The sequence below is a fragment of the Rattus norvegicus genome, chromosome 7 (genome assembly GCF_021556685.1).
Source record: "Rattus norvegicus strain SHRSP/BbbUtx chromosome 7, alternate assembly SHRSP_T2T, whole genome shotgun sequence".
Classification (NCBI taxonomy): domain Eukaryota; kingdom Metazoa; phylum Chordata; class Mammalia; order Rodentia; family Muridae; genus Rattus; species Rattus norvegicus.
In genome coordinates this window covers 65123781-65143897 of record NC_141540.1, presented here as the reverse complement: position 1 = coordinate 65143897, position 20117 = coordinate 65123781, and the positions used below count along the sequence as shown (strand labels likewise).

Sequence of the window (20117 nt, the reverse complement as noted above, 5' to 3'; positions counted from 1 at the left end):
GGCGAGACCATGTTTGACCTCTTCTTGAGGCCAGGGCTCTGGAATCAGTAAGAGCGCAGCAAAAGGTCCTCCCAGGGGTCCACAAGATCACCCCACCCCTTACATTTCTAATCTTGTCTCTTAATTCACTTCCTGCTTATTCTGTTTTAGCTGCACTGCCTCAGTACTTCTAGAACAAACACAGGTATTGTCTTGCCTTCTGCTGTTTGAGCTGCTTGGAGCTTTGCCACCAGACGTTCATATAGCTGCCTCCTTCACTGCCTTCAAATTCTGGATCCGTGTCGTCTTCTCAAAGACTGTTCCTAACATCATGACTTGATACTGCGATCTGGTCCCAATCCTACTCCACCCCACCCTACCCCACTTATTATTTCTGATTTACTCCCCTCATATTTTCTCTATCTTTTAAAAATATAACATAGTTATCATGGTTTTTGACAATCTGCCTTACACTTGCAGATTGTAATCTCCACTGATGTGACCCGTGCTCCTAGAACACAGACATGGTCAGGGCAGAATAAATAACTATCAGTTTATTACAGAGCATGGGTTATCATCAACTATTCATATTATTAAGTTCTCACTGGTAGGAAGAAGTAAAGAGGGTCACATCCCTGGGAAGAGCTCGTCAGAGGAGATGGGAACTTTGAGCATAGCTCAAATGAAAGGCAGCCACCACACACAGAAGAAGCCATGGTCTTTGAACACATCTCCACTAATGGCCTTTGGAGGCAGACAGGCTGGGTCCAAATGCTGTGTTCTAATTTGAGAAAGCCTTGTCTTACACCTCCAATGAATGAAAAGAATACTTATACATGTCTGTCTTGTAGTTTTCATTGGTTGATCAATAGATCACACATTGATCTATTGATATATATATATACTTATCTATATCTATCTATCTATCTATCTACCTATCATATCTATCTATCTACCTATCATATCTATCTATCTATCTACCTATCATATCTATCTATCTATCTAATCTATCTATCATATCTATCATATCTATCTATCTATCTATTGTGTATCTGTCTATATATATCTATCATCTATCTACCTATCAATCTATCTATCTATCTATCTATCTATCCATCCATCCATCCATCCATCCACCCACCCACCCACCCACCTACCCACCTACCTACCTACTATAGATTTATTAAGAACTTGGAGAATGCCAGGCAATGTTCTAAGTGTTGGACAAATACCTGTCACCTCTCCAGACAGCCTATGATCCCTGGTTTGCAGATGGTGACACTGAGACATGGAGCTTACAAAACCTTTTCAAAGGCGCGTAGCAGCTACAAGTGAAGCTGGTGTTTGAGCCGGTCTGGCCTGTATTCAGGTTCCTTTCTGATCTGTCCCCATCCTTGTGGTAAAGAGAACGTGAACGAATGCCAATGCTGTTATCATGCAAGGCATTCAGTATGTTCTCAAAGTTTGTCTGCTGCATTGATCACTATTACCATGGCTTGATAGTAATGAGATGTGATACGATTGTTTTATGGTTTTTTTTATGTGCTTATCTACTGACGAATCAGTGTGACGAATCAATGTGAAGCAGGTGAAACTTTCCCTAAGTCTAAGCGAGATGTTGAGATAGCACTTACAGCATGGGCTTTTAAAGTGATATTAACTGCTTATTGAAGTAGCTTAAACGGCAAAAATGTTCACAGATCACTTTTATGGAACATGACTCCTCGCTAACTTCAGTGCTAACCGAGCGTTTTTCAGTTTTCTCTGAAGAGACAACATGTCTACCATTTGAGTTACTTTGAAACGTGAAGCAACTGTTCCCCCGCTGCAGTAGGAACACTGATGACAGAGAAAGAGAGGCCTGGATCGGTAGCAAGCTGCTCGGGGCAGCCATCCGTCCTGGGTTCTCATTACTTACAGACCGGTGGAAGCTCATACTCGACCTCCAGGACCACTCTTTCCCCAACATTTTTCAGCAGGCTGATGATCTCATCATGGCGGAATTTGGCCAGGTTGATCCCATTCACCGCTTTGATGTAGTCGCCCACATCCAGCTGGTCACTTCTACAAAACAAACCATGTCACCACGGAGGACATGTCTTTCCCGAAGGCCACTCAACTATCTTTCTCCTGTCCCCCCATCTACATTAACATGTCAACCTAGCAAACATCCTGCTACTTAGGTTGTGACTGAACCCTACCAGAAGGAGCGTGGCTGAGTCCGGGTGGGATGTGGTGGGAGTGGGGCTAGCCTACTCATCCTGTCTGTTACATTTTGGCACTTCTGCCTTTGGTGTGCTACTATCTCTGATTGTTCTTTAAACATTTTACCTCTCTTTTTTTTTAATACATCCTAAAAGAAAAAACGTGTGTGTGTGTGTGTGTGTGTGTGTGTGTGTGTGTGTGTGTGTGTGTGTGTATGTGTGTGTGTATGTGTGTGTGTATATGTGTGTGTGTATGTGTGTGTGTATATGTGTGTGTATGTGTGTGTATATGTGTGTGTGTATGTGTGTGTGTATGTGTGTGTGTGTGTATGTGTGTGTGTGTGTGTGTGTATGTGTGTGTGTGTGTATTAGTTGCTTGCCCCCAGGGTTGCTTCTCTAGGGACAGACTCTGATCCTGACTTCTCCAACCCCACTCCACCCCTCTTATTTTTGTTGCCTGCCTTTTGGACACTTCATAGCTTTTAATGTCCTTATTGGAAGTGGGACCAGAGTCAGAGCCAAGGGAATTAGTCAGCATATTTAGTTTCTTATTGTTTACCTTTAAAAGAATTGAATTGTCTATTACAGAACAGGACTGATAAGAAGAATATTGGGGAAGAAGAAGTTACAGAGAAAGCCTTGGATTTCACTATCATTACCATCCCCCTCACAGAGCTCCGACTGTTCTGGGCTTTACTAGACAGGCTTCCAAACCAAGAGCAAGCAGTGAGACCAGTGGTGGGAGGAAAAATATATGTCACTGGGTACTCGGACAAAGTGTGAGTTTGTTGCTCTGGATGTCCCCTGAGAGATCTCTTAATTCCTGGTGGGAAGGAAAGCCATTAGAAAAGGAAACATTTTCTCTGGACACTTGGAGTTGAGCTTCCCAGTCTTTCTCATTTGTCAGTTTACATCTTAGGGGCGTTTGGTCCACATTTAGATCATCTGAACGCCACCTTCCCATTTGCTACTGAGAGGAGCAGTCAGACCTTAGGCACTCCTGTAAGAATTAAACCTGTGAGAGCTGGGCTGCTCCTGAGGTGACACAAAACTCCTCAGCGGCTTCAGCCAGCGCAGCCAAGCCCCTGGCAGATCAGGGGAACAGTTTCTGAGGCATGCCCGCTGTCTTCTGCAGGGGAGATGACAGAAGGACAGCTGTCATTTATTTATCAGTGACCTTTTCTGGTAAACTCTAATTTTCTGCGTTAACTATACCCTTGTTCCTTTTCCCCCGTTTCCCCACGAGGCAGTTACCTGGCAGCAATCCCTCCCTGCCGCAGGTTGGACACTCTTGGCTTTCCATCTTTATCGATTCCTCCTGATACCGTCAGGCCAAGAGTGGTTCCCTCCTTCTTCATCAGCTCCACCACGGTGGAGCCCTTGAATTCCTCTGTAAAAGAGAAGCATTCAGCCCATAAACGACAAATGGTCCAGAGCAGCTGGCTATGGGGTATGGTGACTGCACTCCCTGGATTCCCCCACTTTTTCATTGATGAGAAAGGACCTCAGCATGCATTGAAACTGCAGCATCTCCTGATGCTGGGAACACAGACGGTGCTGAGAAAGGCAGTCTACGTAGGAGAGGTGACGAAACTGGCCCCAGCGGACTGGTCTGCTCTGGCGTCACAATAGTCTCGATCCTCTTAGGTATCGATGACAGGTTTCTGCCACTCTCTAGAGACTTTATTTTCTATTCTTGTTACTCAAAATACAACAGGACGTTGCCAGGCAAGGAAGAACAGAACTTTAAATAATCATGCAAACCTATAAAACATGGCAGCCAACACACATTCCGTTTAGCATCCCAGCTTAGGAAGCTAATTGCCAGAAGAGTGTTCTCCACAGTGTTATCAACACTCATTCATTAAAATCCAAAGTACAAGGCTCAGGGGACAGGTCCTACAGCACACCCCAGCAAGGCAGCATTGGTCGTCAGGATTTGGGTGTAACGGCCATACAACTTTCACTATCAAGGTAGCACAACTATGAAAGCTCACCAATTTCTACACACTATCCCGGAACTCAAATGTCTGGATTTTAGCCAGGGTAGGAGGAAAGATAACTTTAAGAGTATGCCTCTCACATTGAACTACCTGAGGACCCAGCTATACCTCTCTTGGGCATATACCCAAAAATGCCTCAACATATAAAAAAGACACGTGCGCCACTATGTTCATAGCAGCCTTATTTATAATAGCCAGAAGCTGGAAAGAACCCAGATGCCCTTCAACAGAGGAATGGATACAGAAAATGTGGTACATCTACACAATGGAATATTACTCAGCTATCAAAAACAATGACTTTATGAAATTCATAGGCAAATGGTTGGAACTGGAAAATATCATCCTGAGTGAAGTAACCCAATCACAGAAAAACACACATGGTATGTACTCATTGATAAGTGGCTATTAGCCCAAATGCTTGAATTACCCTAGATGCCTAGAACACATGAAACTCAAGACAGATGATCAAAATGTGAATTCTTCACTCCTTCTTTAAAAGGGGAACAAGAATACCCTTGGCAGGGAATAGAGAGGCAAAGATTAAAACAGACACAGAAGGAACACCCATTCAGAGCCTGCCCCACATGTGGCCCATATATATACAGCCATCCAATTAGACAAGATGGATGAAGCAAAGAAGTGCAGGCCGACAGGAGACAGATGTAGATCTCTCCTGAGAGACACAGCCAGAATACAGCAAATACAGAGGCGAATGCCAGCAGCAAACCACTGAACTGAGAACGGGATCCCCGTTGAAGGAATCAGAGAAAGAACTCGAAGAGCTTGAAGGGGCTCGAGACCCCATATGTACAACAATGCCAAGCAACCAGAGCTTCCAGGGACTAAGCCACTACCTAAAGACTAAACATGGACTGACCCTGGACTCTGACCTCATAGGTAGCAATGAATAGCCTAGTAAGAGCACCAGTGGAAGGGGAAGCCCTGGGTCCTGCCAAGACTGAACCCCCAGTGAACGTGATTGTTGGGGGGAGGGCGGCAATGGGGGGAGGATGGGGAGGGGAACACCCATAAGGAAGGGGAGGGGGAGGGGCTAGGGGGATGTTGGCCCGGAAACTGGGAAAGGGAATAACACTCGAAATGTAAATAAGAAATACTCGAGTTAATAATAATACTAAAAAAAAGACTACGCCTCTCTCAGGAAATAAAAATGAGGTCAATATTTACTGTGCGGAGGCTTCGCAATGGCCGTCTCTGTGTTAGAGGTTCCTGCCCCATTATTCTCTCCTGTTACACAGATACTTTCTGGGTGGAGATGGGGAACCATATGGTTTTCCGGTTTTTACTGGTCAGGCTATCGATTTCCATCGTCACAGACTTCTAGGATGCCAAGCGTACGTTAAAACGACAAGAATCGTTTTGTTTTTACTAAGCCACAGGTTATTTTTTTAAGAGATTATTTATACTCCCTTTTCCAATTTTTTCTTAATTATGCATAATGGTTCATTATACTTCAAAAATCTCTATGAATGTTTATTGTACAGATATTTAAATTGTTGACGACAGATTATTCCACCAAGATACTAAAAAAAATATCACATTAAGAGAAGAACTAGAGTCTCATGTGGCCCAGGGTGGAGAACCAACTGTCTGGTGAAGAGAGACAAGGCGCACAGATGTGCTAACTTCTTCAGGGACATAGGTGTCATCCCAGTCAGTAGTGTCAGAACTGCCTGGGCCGACGACGTCATGACCCAGCATGTCAATCAAGAAGCCAGCATGTCCAAGTGACTGAGTTGTAGACTATTCTTTAGAGTCCGAAGAAGAAGCAATGAGTTTATATTAATGTCATATGAATATATGAAATGCCATAACATTTCATCTGAAGGCTCAGGTAAAGACTAAAACTCAAGCATAAAAGGTCTGGCCACCTGCATGAAAGTCCCCAGCCTTTTATGCTATTTCCCAGAAACGCCTGTACCTAAGTCCACTAGTATTTGCTCGTCTTTTGTGCCCCCTTAAACAAAACAACCACTTAGACAAGCCGTTGACACTGATGTGGGCCCAGCAATAGTGGAGATGTCAACTTAAGAAACAACCGAAGTCTTTGCTGGTAGAAAGCCAGGTTCCAACGTTTAACAGTCAATGGTTGACCATGATGATGCAGCACATGGGGTCTCTCTGCAGCACAGACAGGTAAGGATGCCTAGCGAGTCTGGCGGACAAAGAAACTCATTGAATGTTTTTGAAATATGCGTAGTGGTGTAGTTACTTCAGCATCTCATTTAGAGCATTAAAATTAGACATAGGGTTCAAGCATTCATTCTTTGGGAATTTCATACTATGTAATTTGACTCTATTTCTCTTTCTCTGTTCTTCTTCTTAACTATTCCGCAGATAAGCATCTCCTTCCCAACAACATGATTTTGTCTTTTCTTTTCTAAGTAACCCACCAAGTTCACTTTGTGTTTTGCAAATACTCAAGGGGTGTGGTGTCATCCACTAAAGCATGGTTAGGCTGCCCTGGGACACACGTGTAAAGAGCCCTGACTTGCCCTTCCCCTGCAGCAACCAGCTGTCAATGACTCCTCCGTTTCGGGTAGGGGGATCATGTGTGTTTCCTTCATTCATGCAGAAATGTTGACTGGCTTAATTCGGGGCAGGTCTTGCGGGGGTACCTGAAGTTGTTGGAAATTCACAAGTATCAGTGTTTTTGTGTCCAGAAGACATGGCTTTGTTCCTTCACAATTTATGCTGCAACAGTCTTTGAGTGCTCTCTTCTCTCTCTCTGTCTCTCTGTCTCTCTGTCTCTCTGTCTCCCACTCCCCCACACACAGAGGGAGAGGGGATGGGGAGGGGAGGGGAGGGAAGGGGGGAAGGCAGGAGGAGGAGGAGGAGGGGGAGTGAGAGCGAATAACGTAGATGTTCAGTTTCTGGCTAATTATTTCACAATCACCTTGACATTGAATCAGTCTCTGCTGTCTTCTGTTAACCACTATCCACTGCCCAAGGAAACTTCTCTGATGTCTGGGAGTTGCACTAATCTGTGGGAATGGAGGTATAAATTTAGCGGGCAGTTGGGTACTATGTCCACTTGACAGAATAATAGTAGTAGGTTCACCCCTGTGGTTTGTGAGTTCTGGGTCCTGGGCCAGATTTCCAGTACTAAGCATGTATTTCCTCTTGTGGTGCAGGCTTTAACCCCTATCAGGAAGTGGTTGGCTATCCCCATAAATTTTCTGCCACCACTGCACCCAGGGGTCTATTGCCATTCTGGTTATTATTGTAGTTCACAGAGTTCACAACTGGCTAAAATGATTGGCAATTTCTTTCTCCTAGCAGCCTGCATAGTGCCTACTAGGACTATGAGTTAGTCAGAGGAATGAAGCTTCCTGGTCAGTACCGACAGGATTTCTGCATGCCCTGTGACTGAAGGGCACATGAATATTTTAAGTGGTCATGTCACGCCTGCCATGTGAGAAGTTTCAATTCATTGACACTTATTCCTACTTGGGTCTCCAAGAATGCGAGAACTGTATGAGAGGGATTTACAATTATGTAGTGTCCAGTCATATGTGATGAAGACCTGTAGGTTTGCCTCTGCAGGAAAACTAGAGCCAAAGTTACTGGCTGAATCTCAAAAACATAAACGACTCAATTCTTTCAATTTAACTCTTTTCTTTGGAATATAAATCCATTTATCTGGGTACTTTAAAAGCTGGTAATAGTCAATTACCCTCTCATTTAAAAATATTTTAAGTCTTTTCCTAAGAGCTACTTTTAAGCCAAGAAAGAAAACATTTATGTCCCAGTTAATTAAGTAATTTGTGGAGTCATTAATTCAGTAACTCGATGAATGCTTATGGCGAGCCCAACAACAAAACTCAAAGATGGAGATGGTGAAGCCTGTCATCCTCGGGGGTGCTCAGACTAGATACGGAGGCAAAGCCACGGTGTGGCTTGTGGGAAGGCACACGGAGGAAACCATCCTGGAAACAAGGTAAACAAAAGGTGTTATGTTTCCAAATGCAAGAACTAACTCACAGTTTTGTATCCTGACCAAGCTGCTCGATTCATTGATAAGGATTAGCTGAGTAGCAACCCAGACCAGAGGAGTAATATCAATTAGGCAAAGCCTAGAAGCGAGGGTCGAATATCCTTGCAAGGAAATGTGCTGAATCACAAGGAGGCTAATTGCAATAAGTCTCTTTAGTCTCAAAGGAGCTGATTCAGTCTGGTACAGTGCTTCCTAAAGGAGTGGGAGAGAAGAGGAGGTTCTGGTGAGGGTGGGGATGGGGGTTGGGGTGGGAACTTGTTCCTGGAATTTTTTCCTGCTAACCTACAGGCTCTACTCAAGCCATCAATCACTGCCCTTTTTTTTTTTTTTTTTTTTGGTATTTAATGTCTGCATAACAATGCAATGGTGGAGAGGAATGGAGACAGATGCTTTTGTTTGCAGGAGTTCCCTTGTGTGTCAAGGCTTGCTAAACAAGCACTGCAGTAAAACAGGGGACTTGGGCAAGTTGAGATGTACCAGACATTTCTTTCCTTTGTCATTTAAAATGAAAATATCATTCCGCAAAAAGAAGACTGAGCACAGCGAATGCAGCAGAATGCAGCATGCTCACAGTATCAGCAGCCCTAGAAACAGAGGATGTCTAATTGGGAAGAAAGGGATGGCTCCAGATTTGAGATTTTCTTCATCATCATATTTAATTATCATTTAAAAAAGGAAAGAAAAAACAACATAACCAGTTTTAAAAAAAAAGGAAAGAAAAGAAGAAAGGGCAAGTTCACAAGTTTACTCAACAGACCCCCTCCCCCCCCCCCCCAGGGTCTCACTGGTGGCATGGGATTTAGCTGTTTGCTAATTTTCTTTGAGTTTGTAGATTCAATCTTTTAAGACATGAAAGTCACGAAAGTTTTAAGAAAAACAATAGTCATGATGCGTGAACACAAAAACAATCATGAAAAAAATCTTAATAACAACATGAAAATCTAGTAATATAAACTTTCACAAAATGCATGACAATGTATGTATAGCCCTCTGTCTCTGTCTCTGTCTCTGTCTCTGTGTGTGTGTGTGTGTGTGTGTGTGTGTGAAAGAGAGAGAGCAAGTGTGCACAGGTGTCTTTTTGCATGTGGCAGTCAGAGGTTAACATCAATGTGTATTTTCTTCAATTGCTCTCTGCCTTAAGTTTCATTTAGGAAACAAACACAAGAGAAGAAAAACCAGGTAAAAGTCCTACCATAAACACGTGATCATTTTTTCCTAAACTAACCTCTAAAGTTGACAGTATCAATGAAAGCTTCCATGTGATGTTTGGGGCACAGGGCCGAGCTGGCATTACTAAGAACAGAACATGAGTCCATGTGGAGGTTTGGTGGGGACTTCCAGAGGTGTTTAGCTTGTTCTTCAGTAGTTCTGGGGATGAGTAGGAGAAGCCTGCTCACGATGCCTCCCTGACACGGGTCTTGAAACCAAAGACGGCTGTCAGAAAGAGAGGCGTGGGGCAGAGAGGCCAGCAAAGTTCTCAGTGCCTGACTCCCCAAATTTCCCAGACTCTAGATGTGCTTGGATGCATAGAACAACAACAAAAAATTGACAATAACAGAATGGACATTGTGCACTCTGAACCTGTACCAACCCTTCTATCACCTTACTGTGTTTTCAACTGCTTTGCATGAAGGGTTGCCATGACAATGTTTGGTTCTGTGAAAGCCTTAGTGTCTGGACACTGTTCCCTCATTGTTTGTTAACAAATAATTATTAGGCCTAGTGTAGTGAAAGAGAGCTAGTCTTGCTTTTCTGGAAGGTTACTGAAGTTAAGAGCTAAATAAAGAGGGAGTTCCCAATGTTATGAACATCACTGAGACTAGGGTGTATGTAAGTGGTGATTATTCTAGGGTGGCGACTGCTATGGCTAGTAAACAGAGACTGTAGGTGAAGCCTGTGAGGGTCCTCTTGGTGTGAGAAAGCAGTGTTCTAGATGATTCCTGAGAACCAAATCTTGAAGACAGCCCAGTAGTGGGCTGGAGGCAGGGGAGGTGTTACAGCCCGAGGCTGCTGGGATGTGTTGGTCCTTGCAGTTTCTCAGTCCAGCTATGTGCCCTAGTAACACGGAGAGCTTTGGAGGTACTGGGCTTTGCCAAGAACAGCTGAGCCAGAGCTCCTGCTGATGGGATGGCTTATAGTCTACTTGTTTTTGTAGTTAATCAAAACATTCCTTTTGAATTTTTTATGTACAACCTAAAGTCTGCATCACAACTGGACAGTTATTGAGAGGTTTACGGTGCATCTCTATCAAGCTTTTAAGTATACTTTGAGATTGTTGTAGTTCACATGTGCAAGGAATAGCTAGGAGGGCAACGGAGGCTTTGTCTACTGCTTAGCGTCTCATCATGCTGTAAGACAGCCCAGGACAGTAGCATCGGTGAAGTCAAGGCACACGGAAATTGGTTCGCGTAAGGAGTAAGCACACTGCTCTTTTATAGACACACCCATTTCCGTCCCACACCCACCATTTCCTTAACCTCTGGCCACCTGTAATCTCTGTTTTTGCATCTTTGTTGTTTCAAGAATGTTGAATATATGGAATCTTGCACTGTGAATGAAAACAAACCCTTCAGGGTTAACCAGGACCTCCTCCTCCTCTTCCTCCTTCTCTTTGACACTTAACATCATTCTCTGCCATTTAATCTGAGCTGCTTTTCTGCATCTGTGGCCTCCGAGAACCATTTACAGTACAACAAGCTATGCTACAGTTTGCGTAACTCCTGCCTGTCGAAAGACACTGTGGATGTTTCAGGTTTCAACTATTATTCATGAGGTCACTCTAAATATTCATGTGCAGGTTTTACATGATCATGAATATTCATTCTTTGGGAGTAAACGCCCAGAAGTAGAATCTGTCTGTTTGTCACATAGTGGCTGATATTTAGTCCTCTAATAAACTGTTCAACTGCGTTCCAGAGTATTTATTCTATTTTACGTCTCTTCTTGTAACATACAAATCATTCAGTTTCTCCACATAAGTGATATGGTCACCAATAATTACTTTAGCCCTTGGATAAGTGTGTATGTGCATACCTGATTATACTTAGAAATCAGACTGTTCTCACTGTTGAGTTCTGAGAGCTGCTTCTATGTTGTAGGGAGTTCTCCTCTGCCGAGTAGGAAGCTGACAGATGCCTTCTCACAGGACGTAGATTTTTCCTTCCAGCGTCCTCATGTGGCTTCTGTAGAGCCAAGCGTTCTTAGTGCAGATAGGGTCTGACTGGTTCCCTTTAGAGGCTCTGCATTTGTCAACTCTTTTGTTACCGTTTGACCCATAATTTCTAAATGTCTGCTACATTGTTGATAATATGATTTACATTTAAGTCTTTGGCCTAATTTGAGTTAATTTTCATATAGAATTTTCATCTTTTTTTTTTTTTGCCCTAAAGGTGTCCAATTACTCTAGTGACATTTTCTAGACTGGCATATTTATTAAGCCACCTTTGCCTCTTGTCAAAAACAAGTCATGTGTAGTGATACAGTGTGTTTCTTGGTCTCCTGCTTGTTATTTCGCTGTATGCATTTATTTCCCCACCACTGTTCCCTGGCCTTAATTACTGCAAATCTATACTATGTAAAAACTGGGTAGATAGACTGACTCCCCCTACGCTTTTTATAGTTTTAAAAATTGCTCTTTTGTTTTTCTATATAAATTTAAAAATAATCTTATCTATAGCTATAAAATGTAGCCGAGATTACAATGGCATTTGTGACCAAAGATTTGGTAGAATTCAATTGTAGGATGATGTCATTACGCAGGTGAAGGCAGGTACAAGATAGAACGAGGCCTGTCATTGGACGAGAAGGAAGGATGGGCAGGAGAAAAGTTTCAGAGAGAGGAGAAGACGAACCAGAAGGGAGAAGCAGCCAGGAGAACGTGGAGGCTGATGTTAAGATTCCTCTATGCACATTTACAGGTTGTTATGAATATTCTTAAGGGATGGATGTGCACAGGGCTTTGTATGTCTAGGTGGGCAATTATATCTTATCAATGGGGTCAGAGGTTATTTTATTGTGTGCTTTTACATGTGATGATTTAATTGAATTCAAGAGAAGCATGTGGTGGCTGGAGACATGTGTATGTCTGGCATGGTGGCAGCCTGCCTTGGGAACTAGACAGGTAGAGAGATTGCTGCCAGGATCAGAGGCCATCAGCAGTGTGATATGGGATGGAGCAAAGCAGGTGAGAGGCTTTGCTGACTGAGATGAAGACATCTACCAGATATCTTGGGACGCTACGATGCCAGACCTAGTGTGGCGTCAAAGACAGCCTTTTAAAATAATTTTACAGCAACATTCAATTTTTTGGTTGCCCAGAATTTTCCATTTGGTAAAAGATAACAAATCTGTCCAGTTTTTGCTTAGACTTGGTTTGTCATCTTCATTCATAAATACTTTCCCAGGTTTGAGCACATAAGTTCTATGCTGTGCTCTGCTAGCTTTACATCTAAACACTTTTCTCAGTTATCATGAATAATATTCTATTACTAACAATATTACATATTGTTCCTTTGCTAGGCTAGACACATACAACTGACATATATATATATACATATATACATATATATATATGCCTTATGAAGGTAATTCATGTGCTAATGGGTTTTTTATGGTTTTTCTTTTTTACATACCTGTATTTTCCCCCTTTCTTTTTTTTTAATCTTTGTTTATTTTATGTACATAAGCACACTCTAGCTGTCTTCAGACACACCAGAAGAGGGCATCAGATCCCATTACAGATGGTTGTGAGCCACCATGTGGTTGCTGGGAATTGAACTCAGGACCTCTGGAAGAGCAGTCAGTGCTCTTAACCGCTGAGCCATCTCTCCAGTCCATTCCCCTTTCTTGTCTTAAGTACTGTGTGGGTTTCCAATTCAATGTTGAATTAAAGTGGTGACCTGGATGGCCTTACCTTTTATCAGTCTTGGGGAAAAGTATTTGGGGTTTCAGCATTATGGAAGCCAATGCCTTTTTCTCTAGAAGCTCTATTAAGCCGAAGTTAACCATCATTCTTAACTTTCAGAGAGATTTTTAAAGCTATAAGTATGTTACATTTCTTAATTCTTTCGCACTAGTCAATAAGATCTTTATTTTTAACTTGCTAATATATTGAACAATAGTGAGAGATTTTCCAAGTATTGAGCAAAACTTGCATTTCTAAATCAATTCCACCTAATCACATTGTATAATTTGAAAACAAGTTATGGAATTCTAGTGCTAATACCTGTATTAATAACTCTATTCCCATGCAGGAGTGGTGTGGCCTGCATATTTCATTTTTCTGTGTTGTCTTCCATTTTGACATCAGAATGATATTAGCTATCTAAAATGAATCAGGAGACACATTTCTTGTATTACCTAGAAGATATTGTGTAGAATTGTTAATTATGTTTTAATATTTGGTAAACTTTTTCCATTGAAGCCATGTAGACTGGTAGACTTTGGAAAATTTAAAATCTACAAATTCAATTTCCTTAATAGTGTTAAGACTACTTAAATTATCTATTTCGTAGTGGGTGGTGGTTTGTGTTTGCCCGCGTCGGTTCATATGAGAACCGGCATTCTTTGAAAGCTCCGGGTTATTCTAGCATCTTGTCAAACCTGCAGTGCACTAATACAGGAGTTAGCAGGTGAGGAGAGGCTGCCGGGGAAGAGACTGGGAAGCAAAGGGAATTCTCCAGAACTGAACTTTAGAAAAGTTTCTTCTAATGTTAGCATGAAGCCATAGCTTGGGCTGAATGAAATGCATTTTACCTCTGAGTCAAAACCAGCTCTGAGGAAGTTGGTGTAGTAATGTGACACACTGACTCTGATGGCCTCCATTGTAAAAAACAATCACACAGAGCTGAAATGCAACGGGGTGAATTCTGCTGATGTCCACTCCAAGGTGGGTGTCCCCTATGAGCAGTCGGAGGTTTCCCTAGGAACCATGGGTCTGCGTTCTTTCTTCCCTCTGTTTTGCCACTGTCTTAAGGCTACCATTGACAAACTGTGCAAGGAGACGATGCAGATTTCATAGTCGAAGCACTATTACGAGAGATTTTACTTCTTTGAGGGAAACAAAGCCATATTTACTGACTGCTGGAAGCAATGGTGTTTACCAGTTAAGCAACCAACCATAGTACCTCGCTTTTGCTGATAGCTCACTATTCTGAAGGAGATATTTTTCCTGTGGATGCTATGATCAAGGCAACACCACGTGATAACCGGTCTGAAACAGGAACCGAGTTTACAGATGTTAATTCAGCTTGAGGGTCTGGGAAGATGTAGAATGTTTAACAAACACACAAACCCTTACAAAATACTGGGGTTACCTGAATGCGAAGGCACCTTTGTTTTGTGCTTTTCGGATAATTAATAAGTCGTCGGGAGAAAATGTGCTCTACATTATTTGGACCTAACCGTAGAATGACTTTGGAACTTCATTTGAATTATCTGAAATTGCCAAGACTCCGAGGATTTCATAAACAGAAGAGGCTTGGAAACTTCCGCCATAGGATTATCTATTCCAGCATGATTGTATCCAGCAGATGCTGTGAGAAAAAGATTTCCCGAAAGTCATCGTATTTCAAGGGTAGCAGCTCATTTCCCATTCACACGTAACTCCAAAGGAAGCTGAGGATTACAGTTTAGACAGACGCCCAGGCAGCACAGTCAGATGGCTCTGGTGCTGGGTGGCAGACTATGCCCCCCCCCCCCCTCACACAATGTTTATGCAGAGAGCACAGACTCCAGGTAACACAGGCGAAGAGGGATTCCTGACTTAGAGATGGTTTCAGATGTATGAGGAAGGGGAGGACAAGGAAGACTTCAGCCATATTGATTTGTTTACCCGCTGAAGATCAGTGTGTGTACCTGAGAACGGGGCTCGGGAAAACAGTGGGAAGTTTACGGTGGTGAGTGACTGAAGCCAGCACAAGGATACAGAATCAAACACGAGGGAAAATCATGAGGTCGAAATTATGAAGAAAGAGAGTTTCATCTTAGTAGTTTCAGTATTTTAAGTTTTATTTTATGTGTTTGGATCATTTGTCTGCTTGTATGCCTAGGAACTGCATGCGTCCCTATTGCCTGAGGAGAAGGTTAGGAGGCAGCGTCCACCCCTACAGGACAGGAGTTTCACATGGTGTGAGTTGTCATGTGGGTTATGGGTATTAAACCTGGAACACCAGTCAGTGCTCTTTTCACTGAGCCATCTTGCCATCTCTCTGCCCCTTGACTTGGGTTGATTCGGACATCCCACAGTGGCCTACCAGACCCTCATCCTGTGGCACAGCACTAACAGAGAAGGCGTGGGGAGCATGCTCAGCAAACACATGATGGTGAAGTGCTTTGCTTCTATGGGTTTAATCTATTGCATTAGATTAAAAGAAAGGGAAAAAAGAAGAGAAAGAAGCAAGACAAAAACAAAAGCAAACAAACAAACAAAAAGACCAAAAGCAAAACCTTGAATAGAGAACGAGAAACGCTGTTGATGAACTCTCCCAATATTAAGTCACAAAGTCGGGAACGCTGGGCTCAGCGATTGTCTTTGGTTTCCTCTGTGTCCTTTCTGTGGATAATGGTGGCTGTTACATTAGCAGATGTGTCCTGGCACTTGCTGAGTGAATGAACACGAAGGTAGCAAGCCCTGGCTTGTGGCTAACAGAATTACAGCCCGACGACACAGTAGCATCAAGGTGGAGGAACGGGGGACAGCCATTTTCCTCAGCTTACTTGGCAGTGGATACAGTGGTGGTTGCAGTGGCAGTGGCACAGTGGCAACGAACGTCCTCTGCTTCTGCTGCTGCTTCTGCGGCTGCTGAGGACACCAGACCACGATGCTGAGGACTCCGATGACGATCACTACTATTGTGATTGTCATAACACAACACTGTGGGAACATGCATGGCTTTTGGAAAGACTATTACTGCTCACGCTGTGGTTTTCTCTGTATATTACGTGTAGTGAAGTTACTAGGGAATTTATCCCTCCCAGGAAATACACAGGAGCCCTCTCCAATGCTCATTTCAGGCTCTCCCTAGCGTTGCTTGGTTCAGCAAAGCTGCGGGCAGCAACGCTGGGTTCCCATGATGCACAGCTGTGTATTCAGCCTCAGTTCTCGCCACAGCAGAGCAGAAGAAGGTCTGTCGGCGCTATCCACTGCTGTGCAGCGGCATGGAGAATTACAGCAGAAATGTGAATTAGATTAGTGGATTACAGCATATAAATAGTCAGCTTGAGTCTCCATATGAACTACAATTATGCTCAGGATTGATCTCAGCAGTGGCGGGGACAGCCAGATTCATTGCTGTATGTTTTTATTCTTAGAGTATTTCAAAAGGCATGGAGGGCAGATCCAAAAATATGGAAGTAAATATGAAAATCTGTGACCGCCTTAACACAGGTGGTATTCAGATCAAGTTCTTTTTGGCAAGACTGATTCTGATGAGGTGTGTATGTGTGTGTATGTTTGTAAATGTATACGTGTGTGAGTGAATGTATATAGTATATGTGTGTTTGTGTGTGAGTGTGTGTGTGAGTATGTGAATTTGTGTGTAAGTGTATAGGTATGTATGAGTATGTGAATTTGTGTGTGTGAGTGAATGTATTTGTTGTGTATTAGAATGTTTGTGTGAGTGTGTATGCCTATGTGAGTGTGTGAGTATATGTATGCATGTATATGAATGAGTGTGAGAGTGTGAATGTATGTATATGAATGTGTGTGAGTATGTGAATTTAATGAGTGTGTGAATTTGTGTGTGTGAGTGAATGTATATGTTGTGTGTTAGAATGTTTATGCGTGTGTGAGTGTGTGAGTGTGTGTGTGTGTGTGTGTGTGTGTGTGTGTACTTTCCTCATCTCTATAATAGAGATACTAACAATATGTGTCCTACAGGCAGGGTGTTTTGAGTGAACAATTTACAACAGCATCTGTCTTAGAGTGTTTACTATGTATTAGCCATGACATTATTCAAATTATCAGTATTTGGAATATTTCAAGAATGCACATTGCCAAATCTTTATATATAATACCCATAATGTTTAATCTTGTGAGGAGTTGCAGACTTCTTGGAGAATATATTGAAAACTGTGGATTCTCAATCCAAAGAACCTTTAAAGTAATTTAAGAACTCATTTTTAAGTAAGGAATCTTCTATAGCTTATCAAAAACCTTAAAAGATGAGGAAAACTTAAGAAACGAGGATCTTTAGAGCAGTGATTCTCAACCTGTGCATGATGACCCCTTTGAGGGCTGCGTATCAGACATCCTGCATATCAAATATTCACATTATAATTATAAAGCAGCAAAATTACAGTTATAAAGTAGCAATAAAATAATTTTATGGTTTGGGGATCACCACACATGAGGAACTGTATTAAAGAGTTACAGTGTTAGGGAAGGTAAGGACTGCTGCCTACAGGATCATGTTTGAACATAGTGTCAGTCAATGAACACCACTAGATACCATGTACGCATGTGAGCTACAAGTTCGGGGTCAGCATGGAGAGGCCAAGCCTGTCAATGACATATTCCTACTTAATTCCATGATAATATGAAGGAAAACGTGTCAGAAGTTATCAGAGACAGGACAAGGCCCATGGACCTCAAATTCCTCTAGATCTATGGCCTCTGGATGGATATTTAGACAGAAGAGAAGCTGGAAACGCGTATGTATGTATTCATGTATGTATGCATGATATATATATATCAGAGGTCTGTTTGGTCTGGCCTCAGTGGGGAGATGTGTTTAATCCTTGAGAGACTTGAGGACTTGAGGCCCCAGGAAAGGCCTGGTGGGAGTGGGGGCATACTCTCTGAGGCAAGGGGAAAGAGGAATGGGATGAGGAACCAGGAGAGGGATAATGACTAGAATGTAAAAACAGCAACAAGCACAAAATCACACAAACACACACATCCATCCCCCACCCCCACCCCACGCATCCCCCACCGCCCCCACACACACCAAGCAGGAGACCCAGTAATTGTGTTGCCTGAAAGAGCTCCAAGCAGTTTCCCTTTGAATAAGTGACTTTCACTTCCAAGCAGTTAAAGCTCTAGGTGCAAGTTGCTGACATAATTGAGATCTGGATATTCCAAGTTAAACTCCAGCAATTGACCAGGCGAGCTTCGAAATTACTCTTGCTCTTCAGTGCTTCCGAAAGGAAGATAGCTACACTCTTAGTGCTACATCTGGACTGTTTCAGCTCAAGAAAATAAAAACTAAAAACCAAAAAAAAAAAAAAAAACAGTTTTTGACTGTCTGTAATTGCCAGCCTCTGTGGCAGCAGCTAACGTGGCAAAGACTAATGGCTTCCATATATACCTTCCTGTAGTTCATGCTCTAAAGGTCTGAGACAAACGCCTGTACTAAGGATCCCAGAGATGTGTGCTTAGGGTATAGTATGGCCTGGGAGCCTGAAGGAGAGGTACGGTCCAACCTGTGGTGCTGGGAAGTACCTTGTAAGTCACCGAGGTGTCATTTGACCTTTAGGCTCCTTGGATAGAAACAGGAAATCTATTTTCCGTCTTTCTCTCATTCCCATCTAACAGAGAAACGAAGCTACCAAAACTTGATTCTTGAAGTGTGGTTGGAGAAAATAATTCCTGCTACCTATCTGCTGGGATAGCCATGGGGCTGGCTACACCCTGGAGTTATTGCTAAAAAGAAAATGCTTTCAGATCCCTCCGACATCAAACTGGGTGACTCCTTCCACAATCTGGTGAAGGAACCTGCTACATTAGGTTTGGCCTCCCCCTTCCACAGATAACTAATAACTCAGATATTCACACCCCTAGATTGAAAAGATATGTTTATAGCCCGGATACTTTGAAAGACCAATCCAGTATTTTCAAGCAGTTCATTCTCTTCAAGATGTTTCCATACTTATTACCTAATTTAGCTTTCAAAACAACCCTGTGAAGAACATTAACAGTCAATGGAAGGGAAATTAAAAATCGGGTTCTTTCATTTAGCAGAACTTGTACCCATTTCATGTGCACAGAGTCGAATCTTAACAAAACAGAATGCTGGACATTTTCAGCGACTTCACAGCAGGCACAAGACGTAGCCAAGGACCTACCAGGTTAGGACTGAAAGCTATGGTATGAGCTGACTTCAAGCCACTGGGACAACAGTAAGTCAGTCACTCTTATTTTGCTACAGACGCCATATGTCAGGGGTATGCACTTGACATGGTTGTTTTGTGAGACTTGATCCATCTCGAATAAAGGAACAGATGGAAACCAATAGTGTGGTCACTGCAGATAACCAAGAGGCAATGTACTAAGGGAGCCCTGTGAGCTGTGGACAAGCCTGGAGGTCAGTTGCAGTCAGTCTGCATTTTATTTCTACCACGCCTGAGGCACACTGGGATGCTAGGCAGGAGCGGGCTGAGCTGACCATAGCAAGGACAACTCTCATGCCCTACTTTTGGCTTCTTCTACACTAACAAGGAGAACATCACTCTCCCCTGAGCCCCAGCCTAGGCCAACTCTATTGATTCACATATTAAAAAGCAAAACAAGCAAACAGAAGGAAACCCTTTATATTGTTTCTCATCATTAGGATAGATAGCAGAAACCCACCAATAGAGTTATCTCTTTGGCTCCATTCTTTTTTTTTTTTCTTTTTTTCGGAGCTGGGGACGGAACCCAGGGCCTTGCGCTTGCTAGGCAAGCGCTCTACCGCTGAGCTAAATCCCCAACCCCGGCTCCATTCTTTATTATCTCAACCACTGTGTGTATTACTTCACCCAAATAAAATGATCTCTGGCTTCACTCTATATGTGAAACATTTTAGCCATTCTAACCCATAGTATACCATTCCACTCACCCATCCATCCACCCATTCATCCATCCATCCATCCATTCAACTTCTCCTTGACTATCTATTGTTCATTTGCTAAATGCTAAACACTCTATGATCAAGGAAA

General features: G+C 42.7%; 1 protein-coding gene across 16 annotated transcripts in view; it reads right to left on the bottom strand.

The window, feature by feature from the left end:
- Positions 1-20117, bottom strand: part of Grip1 (glutamate receptor interacting protein 1) — a 657804-nt gene that overhangs the window by 156499 nt on the left and 481188 nt on the right. For all 16 annotated transcript variants that reach the window (XM_087559245.1, XM_087559246.1, XM_087559244.1 and 13 more), the window contains 2 exons: positions 3438-3573; positions 1898-2043 (listed from right to left, as the gene is read on the bottom strand). In XM_087559245.1, coding sequence (XP_087415371.1) covers positions 1898-2043; positions 3438-3573 — 282 coding nt within the window. The remainder of the gene's footprint in view (positions 1-1897; positions 2044-3437; positions 3574-20117) is intronic.